Source organism: Acyrthosiphon pisum, chromosome A1 (genome assembly GCF_005508785.2).
Source record: "Acyrthosiphon pisum isolate AL4f chromosome A1, pea_aphid_22Mar2018_4r6ur, whole genome shotgun sequence".
Classification (NCBI taxonomy): domain Eukaryota; kingdom Metazoa; phylum Arthropoda; class Insecta; order Hemiptera; family Aphididae; genus Acyrthosiphon; species Acyrthosiphon pisum.
Window position 1 is genome coordinate 25,530,441 of NC_042494.1, and position 10,495 is coordinate 25,540,935.

General features: G+C 26.0%; 2 protein-coding genes across 3 annotated transcripts in view; one reads left to right on the plus strand and one right to left on the minus strand.

Annotated features, from left to right (window-relative positions):
• LOC100159251 (jouberin) overlaps nt 1-10,495 on the plus strand; it is a 15,818-nt gene that overhangs the window by 1,809 nt on the left and 3,514 nt on the right. Inside the window, exons 1-11 of one of the 2 annotated variants that reach the window (XM_016803239.2) lie at nt 2,461-2,938; nt 3,667-3,755; nt 5,629-5,699; nt 5,793-6,018; nt 6,192-6,289; nt 6,363-6,573; nt 6,637-6,904; nt 6,991-7,185; nt 7,257-7,464; nt 9,366-9,478; nt 9,538-9,770. In XM_016803239.2, coding sequence (XP_016658728.1) covers nt 2,852-2,938; nt 3,667-3,755; nt 5,629-5,699; nt 5,793-6,018; nt 6,192-6,289; nt 6,363-6,573; nt 6,637-6,904; nt 6,991-7,185; nt 7,257-7,464; nt 9,366-9,478; nt 9,538-9,770 — 1,799 coding nt within the window. In that variant the 5' untranslated portion in view covers nt 2,461-2,851. Of the gene's footprint in view, nt 1-2,460; nt 2,939-3,666; nt 3,756-5,628; nt 5,700-5,792; nt 6,019-6,191; nt 6,290-6,362; nt 6,574-6,636; nt 6,905-6,990; nt 7,186-7,256; nt 7,465-9,365; nt 9,479-9,537; nt 9,771-10,495 lie in introns of those variants that run through there. The other variant, XM_029486846.1, reaches the window with a different exon arrangement.
• On the minus strand, nt 442-1,291 carry LOC100168632 (39S ribosomal protein L51, mitochondrial). Its single transcript, XM_001949741.5, has 2 exons — nt 1,138-1,291; nt 442-982 (listed from the first exon to the last, which is right to left on the minus strand). Exon 2 carries the CDS (start codon nt 973-975, stop codon nt 487-489), a length of 489 nt encoding a protein of 162 aa, XP_001949776.2. The 5' UTR covers nt 976-982; nt 1,138-1,291; the 3' UTR covers nt 442-486.

The window sequence follows — 10,495 nt, forward strand, 5'->3', positions numbered from 1 at the left end:
TTTGAAAACAGATTATGATTGATCAAGTTTTCTAGGGAATGGTCGAGGCGATTTTGAATATTCTAATTATTGTTACTGTCATAATGAATAATATAAATACAAAAATATTCAAAATCGCCTCGACCATTCCCTAGTCATCTTGTTGATCAATCATAATCCGTTTTCAAAATTAAAATCTGTCAAACCAAATTCTTCCAGTTTTGTATAACTTATTGGTCTAAAAGTCACTTTTTTTTCATCTGTTGCAGCCCCCTTAAATACATTTAAAACATTAATACAAAAACAAAAATTATTTTTAAATGTAGATATATATTTACATCAACCTAATATTATAATTTTTTAAAGACATTTTAATTGAATTATTTTAAATTGTTGACAGAACATTTCATAAATGTTCAGTGTCCATTATTTAAGTTTTTCTCTCTTTATACAAAATACAAATCATTTTAAATACTAATTTATTATATTGTTTAACATACTAAGTTATTATTTTTCCATTCCAGTTCTAGTTTTTCTATTCAAGAAAGTATACAAATATTTGATTCTTTTTTGCATTTGGCTCCACTTTGTTGGTCTGGCCAATGGATATACACCATGTTGTAACATTTTTCTCTTTCTTAATAATATTTGAAATTCATTGCCTTTTACTCCTCTCAACCAAGATGGTACATTGTATAGTACTCGGACAGGATGCACAGAATCATTTCCTAAAATATCAATGTAATCATTTTGTCCAAAAAGAGCTCTGCGTTCATTCCAAACATCTTTAGGTCTGTATATGGGCATTGGCAACTTATTTTTTTCATCGGCTGATCGTGGCAATAACCCTGACTGGAGAATTTTATCATCATTATAACCATATCGTCTAATTAATGGCTGAGCACCTTGTTGATCTTTCCAATACCGATAACGAACTGGTTGTATGTTGATTTTTGAATACGAAAATTTCAGGGTATTTACTAAAGACTGCATCATTATTTATCTGAAATCAAAACATTTATAAACTAAATAAATCATATTCCTAACAGTAATTATAATATAATTGTCATCAAAGTTTTAATGTAATTATAATTGTTTAAATGCATCAGAAATAATAAAATATATTAAATTATATCCTAGAAAAATATAAACTCTTACATTGTAAATTGCTGTTGTATTAAAGGAAATAAATACTTATATACTTATATAATATCTTGATGATTTCAAAAACATAAATATTTAAGAAAATTAAAAAACACGTTCTACACTTCTACCCAATAAAGCCTAATTTATTTATTAAAAAAATGTAAAATGTGATAAATAATAATCTGATACGTGATAACCACGGACTATATCTATGTCCGTGGTGATAATCGTACTGATAATAATGTTTGATGATAACTCAGAATTTTGTAGTGATTACGTTATAAACACAGATATTATAAAATATTTATATAAGTATTTTATATCTGTGGTTATAAATCATAATAATATACAAATATACAATATATTTTACTCTAGTAAGTTGTAGTGTTGAGAAAATCCGGATTCGGAGAAAAATACGGATTTCGAATTTTGAAACATTGAATTAATATTTTTTTTATGGATTCCTTATATTAAAGCCTTGATAAATACACATTTTTTTTTGTGATGAATTAATGTATTTATAGGAAAACTGTTAAAGCAAAAATATAACAATAACAACAATAACAATATCGCAATAACATGTAGATATTACGACCTAAACTCAATTTATACATGAAATTAGTAACAACATTTATAAATATTAGAATAATTTATCCAAAAAGACACAATAAATAATACCTAAATAATATACTTTGTTTAACTAACAGAAAAGTAAAAGTAATAATGCGAATATATACTTAATTACAAAAAATAATAATTTAAGTTTGAAATAATAATTATAAATAAATAAATTATTAAATAATAATAATTTATAATAGTAACAATGAAAATAATACTTATATTGTTATAATAACAATATTTTAAATGATATAAAATAATAATAAGTTGTTAATTAGGTATGCATTTATGCCTTAATACTTGTTTTTCAAAAATATCAATAATGACAAATGATACGGCGTCATTCGGTTTCGCTTGGGTGTAATTATTTAACAAAAATAAGTTTAATTACTTAAACTCCCCAAAGTCCTCAAAACGAATTGTTTTGAGTATTTATTTGGCCAAATATGATCAAATCCAAATTACTAATTAGTATTAGTTTAGGGGTAGTAATGCTAACATAGTTCACCTATCAGTTGCTATACCACAAATATAAAAAATTTGATATTTATTACTTATAACATAACTTTTTTACCATAAAATATTAATTATCATAAATATTGTTTTGGTTATATAAACCCCCCATTAACATTTCTCCCCTTATAAATGTATTAGTTATATCTAGGTATATTAATTATATAGATTAACTATAGACTACAAAAAGAATATTAAAAACACTATTCACTAAAACTAGAACCTAATAATGGAATTAGGTACTCTTTAATAATGAAATAATTCTTTATTTTACAAATAATTTAATAAAGTTAGACTAAAAACATGGTTTAAAAAAGGTACGTTATTCAAATTTACTTCTATAAAAATGTAAACAATCAGTTGTTGCTATGGTGATATCCACTATGACTACAGTATATACAATAGGTACACAACAAAAACAATAAACCAACAATTATTGAATGCAATAATTTGGTTAGTATGTAGAAAATAGTTATTGTTATTATTTTGATAGTAATATTAAAATAGTAAAAAAGGATGAACAATAAATGTTAAAAAGTATAGTATTACAAATTAAATATCTTTCTTCAATAAAATTAATTTGGTATAATAAGTAATGGATAAAGATCCAATGATTGAACTTACTGAATTTCATAATAATTTATATAGCCCTATATCAGATTCTAGAGAAAATTTGATAGAAGTAAGTTTAAATGTATTATAATTGTTTTGGTTTTTTAAGTAAATAAGATAGTTAATAATTGAGATAGGTACCTATGAACTACAATATTATTGTGAATTTGTTGATAATGTGTAAGTATATACAAGGAAACCCTTTTCCAATTATGATGTTGATGATTTTGAAAATCAATAAATATTGGGTTATAATATATTGAATAATAGAGTATAGTAATTACTGATTAGTAATATACCTAGTATTTTAAATTCTGCTTTTGATTTTTTTTTTGTATTAAATAGGTTAATTAATTAGCTATTATTATTTTTTTTTTTTAAATAATATTTACAATATGTTTATTTACACTTAATACAATAAGATAAAAATACATTGATTGAAGTAGTGTACCTTGATACATAAAATATTTATTTTTTTAAGATTTATTGATTTATTTAGGAAACATAGGTTTAATTATTAAGAAGGTCTCGAAGGATCATTTACGCTTAAGCCAACAAATATATTTTTTACTACTCAGAAATGTAGATGCAAAAGTTATACAATTCCTGTAAACTGTCAATTGTCTTTAAATTTTAATAAGATGCAATAGGTTATCTCTTAAGCTATTAGACAAGTTACAAATATGTAATATTGTAATGGTCAGAAATTAGAATAACAGACAATGTTTAATTTTGAGTAAATATGATTTTTTAAGTCTTAAAAACTAAAATTAAAATATAAAATTATTTAATTTTCAGAAACCACCAGAAATTAAACCAAGAAAGAAAAAATTATTAAGTATAAATGATATTCGGTCTACAGGATCTAGTTCCAGCAATAGTGAGAGGTACTTATTTATTTTCAATAAGTACTCATTTAAATAAACCACAAAAATCTTACAATCATTTTTAATGTAAATAAATAAAATTATAACCCTTTGGCCATTACAATTTAGATTTATATATCTATGAATTAACTTGATGTAACGACTAACAGTATAATCAGTTTTAGTCATTGATTTATGTCTTGAGTACAGTTAGGGGATGAGCAGTGGTGTATTGGTAAATATATTTATGGGTATACGCACCAATAAAATATGTACGTAACCTAAACGATCAAATTATATCATCGTATATATTATATAACGTTATTGCAGTTCAATTAGTACATAGTTTTTAACATTATTTTATTAATTTTTTTATAATGTAACAATAGAAAATAAAACAAAATCAACTCGAATGTCAAAAAAATTAAAATAATAATAACATTATTATTATAGGTACAATCTATAGAATTTTCCACATAGATTTTTTGTATTCAATATTGGGTTTACTAAATTGAACTTAAAGTCTTAAAATACATTAAACACGACGCATATTGTTATATAACTTATATTCAATACCTACCTCAATTGATAAGTAATTCATTAATACATATAATAACGAATAACGTTTTTTTCCTATATGAATTATTAAATAAATTTTAAATCATATTTGGTTTTCTGGTTATTTTGGAAGCGTATACCCGTAAAATAAGATTTTACCTTGGGTATACGCCGAAAATCGAAAATCTTCTGATGGGTATACGGTGTATACCCGCGTACCCGTACCAATACACCACTGAATCCCTGGCCCCATGAATTAAATTTTGACTTTATTATGTTATGACTTATGAGTTTAAATTAGTATGATAAAGGGATAATAGTAGATCGTTTTATACCCTTAAATATTTAATAATAATAGATTGAGAAACTCAATGACTATCAATAATCTAGAATCATTTATATTAATCTCTATAGAAAAATTAATTTTAATAAAACTAGATAATGATATAATAATTAATGAACTGGGTACCTACTAAAGCTAATATTTAAAGGAAATTGTTATTGTAATTATTTAAATTATTATTTGTTAAACGTTTATGTAGTAAACTGTTTCTTAGGGATAAGCGTCTTATTAGTTTTAATTTATATTGAATAAAAGAACATGCTTAAAATTGTATTTGTTATTTGTTTGAAACATTTAGCACCAATAAATTGGTAGATTGTTCAAAGCTAAGCTAAATTAAATTAAATTAATAGTTTTTAGTTAAGATTTAAGAAGTTCCAAAAATAGGTGAAACAACATATCTAAAATAAAATAGAAAATTGTGACAGACTAAACTAATATATTTGGTATAATATCATACTAGTTTACCTAGGTACATTAAAACCAAAAATAATATAAGTAGACAGATGACATGATGGTTAGTGTTTCCATAAGTTAATTGGACGAGAACAATTTTAAGACACTTTCCAAACAAAAATTTAAATTACTTCAATGCTTGTAATTAGTAAAGGTTATATTGAAAAGGAGTCTGAAAATATTGGTTTCCCAATTGAGAATTTTGGAGCCACGCTACCCCGAGTACAGTCATAGTATTTTATGATTAACATGTTCAACGCCACCCGTGATTTCAGAAACGACTGAAAAAATAAAAATTAAAACCACCCATACCTTTAAATTTAAAGTTCATTGTCAATGGCCTATCTTAGTTTCAGAGTTTATTAAAAAAAAACTTATTTAGTTATATCGTATATAAATGTATACCAGCACCGACCTATTGGAATAAACTCTATTGCCGCGAATACGCGTCAGCGGCGTTGAAAGTGTTAATAAGATATTGAACTGTACAATGTTTGTAATTTAATTTAAAAGATGAATTGGGTAATTTGCATACAGGGATGGATCAGAATTGTCATCAATTAGCCATGATTCATCACCATTGTCACAAAGTTGGCAAAAAATTAAAAGTAATTTCTGTAATACTATTATTATAAATTATTTAAGAGAAAAACAACATTTGTCTGAATTAATTTAATTATTGTACAATTTTGAAATAACAGATAACACTGATGTATGTATGCCAATACCTGTCCCTCGCCCACGTTCAATATCTAGTAAAAAGTCTGCAAGTACTAATGGATCTAGTGAAAGAAGTATATCTGCTATTAGTCCAATATCAAACAAGAGTAGTTTACAGAACAGTCGATCAGTAACGCCAGAAAGTGTATCCATTGAATTAAGTGATAGTGACCTCACAGATAGTTCAAGCAGAATAGTTCCATTAAAGTATAGTACACAATAAATCAATAAATATACGACTTAAAAACTTAAATTCACACATACAAAATAGAAAATATTTATTGATAGAATGCATTAATTGTAAAAAAATACTACATATTATGCGGTTATGCATAGTTTGAAGTTTCTAATAGTATAATTTCTAATATATATTTTATTAGAGTTAAAATGAAAGAAAACAAAGAAACAAATGACATGGAGCTGTCAGCTGCATTAAATAATGTTGCTAGTTTAAATATGTTTAATGAAGAAACAAGAAGTATTATTTTTTGGAGTTATTTTACAACAATCTTTCTATGAGTTTTATAATAATTTTTAAAATAAATATTTAGATGAAAATGAAAACATTAAACTAGAAATTTATATTCATAAAACAGATGCATTAAAAGTTGATACAAGAATAAAACATCCAAGTGTTATAATTTCTATTATTGATACAACTACGTGGGAATATCTAAGAATAAGCAATGCAAATGTAACAAATCAAGAAAAAACTTATATTAATCCCATTTTAACAAAAGAATTTGATTTCAAATTTCATAAGTAATATTTATTTTTAATATTTTAATTTAAATGCATTTAAATAAACTTAAAATGTATGTCTAGAACAATAATACCAATCTGGGATGAAAAACTGGTTTATACTGAAAATTTTAAACACATCATAACAGAGAATACAGTAATATTATTTGAGATTGTAGATTATACTGGAAGTATTCGACCTCTAGTAACAATGAATGATTGGCATAGAATAGCTTGGGCGTTTATAAGACCAATTGGATCTAATGGAATTACAAATACAGGAAAACAAATAAGATTACAATTATATAAACCTGGGCCAAAGCCGAAGTCTTTTCACAAAAGTCATCCAACGGTAGGTATTACCAGATATGGTATAATTTGGGAGTTAACTTGTGAAATATAACTTAAAAAAGAAAAAGTCTGTATTTGGATATTTAGGCAATGCATTGGTTTATAAAAGGAATATTAAAAAAATATCCAAGCACGCTTTATATAAGTTTGAATAAGGTAAAATACTCTGGGGCAACTGAAGTGGTATCAGAACATAATCAACAAGAATTAAAATCTATTGACTCTAGTTCACCAAATGAAATTAATTCTGATTCAATCAGTTCAAGTCAAGAAACGTTTCAAGTATAGATTAATATAAATTTTAAGCATTCATTCATTGAAAAATAAATGAATAGTATTAATTGTATTTATAGGAATACGATATTAAGTGGAAACGTTTTCCTGGTCAAAAATGTAAAATACCAAATTCTGAAATTGTGAAACTTCAACCGAACTTAGAAGGATGTATGTATTTAAAATTTAGTTATGATGGTTTAAGGCTAGCGGTTGCTACAGGAAAAAATATAAATATATATTCAATACCAGGATACAAATTGTTTAAACAGTTAATTGGTCATCAAGGTAAGTATTATAATGTTACTTATATAATATCGCCTTATATGGATATCTCAACTTAATATAATATAAGATAGGTTAGGTACCTACCTACTTGTCAAATCGAAATGTATAATTTAAAATCGTATTATTATTAGTTTTATTCACTTCAGTGAATTTATTACAAACCTGTAGACGCAGCATTATTTCCACGTATAAATACCCAAGTTTTTTTAACCATACATATAATTATTGATACCTATAGATTGTAGGTGTACATAAAAATAATAATGTATCTCAGTCGTGGTAGTAATATCAAATTTAATGACCTAAAATTAAATATCCAATTAAATTACTATAGTATAATATGCTGTATGACGTGTTTCCTTAAATTGGTTTTAGTCTTTAGATTCATCAAATTACCTATATAACGATGTTATTTTTTGAGATTTATTTTTATTTTATTGGTATGACGATATCAGAAACCGGTAGCCACTGATATTCAACATCAGCGGTATACTATCGTAGTATCGTCTACCTACCGGAACACCGTTCACCGGAATACCGATGACTTAACGGGGAGTAAAGTCAAACTTTTAAATTTTAAGGTATTATTAATATTAATTTATTATATTATGGTATACCGTATACCGCTCCAACTTCAAGCGGTATTTGAGCCATCATCGGTATAAAGTCTAGGGCGTACCGAAGAGGGTTTTATTGGGAGGCCAATAGTAGTTTGGCCAACTCTAAAAATTGATCCAGGACAATATATTTTTGTTATCTTATTGGAGCCATTATCATTTTACTATAAATTATAGGATGTAAAATTTTGACCACAACTCCCCCCTCATCCGGCCACCCCACTAGGTTCGACCTTGTATATAGTATATTATACCTACCTGCAATAATATTATTACCAGAAAATATGAATAAGTCTATACAAAAGAGTGAAAAGACTATCTAAGACCGAAGATTTTTTAAATAATCAAAACATTAATATTTTAATATTTTACTTCTAGTTATGTGAAAAATATATTTTATATTACAATACTTCTGGCTCTGTAATACAAAAACAATTTTTGAATGTCATATTTCATATTAAAATATTAAAATTTTTAATCAAAATAAAGTCATTGTAAATTTGTAAAGTTTTCTTCACTTAAATTATAATAGGTAGGTACCAATAATACAGTGATTCTTTTATCATGAACCGGGCAACATCTTATAAAATACAAAGAGTTGTTAAAACACTTTTATATATTTTATAAACAACTAGCAAATGCTAATTACGATAATCATAAAAAAATGTAAAATAGTTAAGGGGACGTCACAGTGACATTATTTTGTTGTCTCCGCATCTTACAAGTAGGTACGTAACAAAGCAAATTTTACGCTCAGCAAAACATGTTTATCTCCATTAGTTTAAAAAATAGACCAAATTGACCTCTTATACAATTTAAAGGTTAGATTATTATCTAGACAATGATATAGGATTTTTATTATGTAATTTATTTTAAAGCGAGTATGAATATTTTAATATGTACAAACAGTTTACAATTTTAAAATAATTCTCATAAATCGCTTTAAAGTTAAAATATAATGAAAAGCCTATGTCATTATCTAGATAATAGTCTTTCCATTTATTAAGAGCTCAATTCGCTCTAATTTTTAAAATAACGGAGATAAATGTGATCTGTTGAGCGTAAAAGTTGCTATGTCACGCACTTGTAAGACAGAGACAACAAATGTCACTGTAACGTCCCCTTAATAATGTTATTAAAGTATTGAACGTTAAAGAATAAATTAAAAATACCTTGAATTTCTTAAGAAACTACTTTATTCCCGGGTTGACGAAAAAAGAATCACACTGTATCTATATAGTCTATTACAATTTACAATACTTGTTTATATTTTGACATTCACAGGTTTGGTTTATACTTTAAGGTGGAGCAATGATAATAATAATTTATTAACAACTTCTTCCGATTATACTGCGTGTGTTTGGACACTGAAGAATAACAATCAAACAAACTTCCAAGTATGAACAGTTAAATACATATAAAACAAAGTATGTACTTGAAAAATGATTATTTTTAGATTCTTCCACATCCGTCGTATGTATATTGTGCTGAATATAATAACACAGTTATAATAACTGGATGTTACGATAGTATATTGCGATTATGGACTTCTGCCTTTAATAAATGGACATTGTGCCAAGAAATGGAATACCACAAAGGTTTCATATCAAGTATTGCTCAATTGGAAACTATAGTACTTTCGTCCGATAGCCATGGGATCATTATCGAATGGACGCTTGAAAATTGTAGGTAGGTACTAGGTCATATACACTTATATATAAACATTTAAATCTGTATTAAATATTATTAAAATACGTAAATGGCTGGCAAAATTATAAACTTTATATTACGTATAGGGTGGTCTGGAGGGAGTTAGGTACTAATCCCCCGGTGAAATGATTTTTTCGACATTGTGTAAATAAATTAGACATTTGTAGATCCTGAGCGAAGCGATAAACGTAATAGTATTACAATAATGTGTATTTTAATCTGTCAGGCAATGGCCTTTAGATTTTTTTCTGATGGGATTGTGAATCAAGTTGATACAATAGGGAGGTGGTCAAAAACTCATAAGTTAAAAATTCTCAGTAGTTTCAAAAGCGTCGGAAAAATAAACAACAAAAAAAAAAAGGTGGGTAAGTGGATGTCGCTCTGCTGTACAGTAGCTTAGAAGTGAGTCACTGTATAACGGACAGTATTAAATTTGAATTCAATGATATAATATCACTGTATAAGAAAAACGATTCTGAGCGGAGACGGTATATCAGTCTATGTATTAGACATATATATATTTATCTATGGTATTAAAAAAAAATTGACCTATAATAGGTACCTATAATAAATTCCGAATTAATCATATCATAATATCTATTAGGTACTTATAATTTATAACGCGTTATACATCAACAAAAAAATCTGTGGTAAAATCATAGATATATAATAGTATACTTTAAAAGTTTTCAAGTACCCACGAA

Excerpts from the sequence above, each read along its gene's own strand:
- LOC100168632 (XM_001949741.5), bottom strand. The coding sequence starts at position 975 with ATGATGCAGTCTTTAGTAAATACCCTGAAATTTTCGTATTCAAAAATC.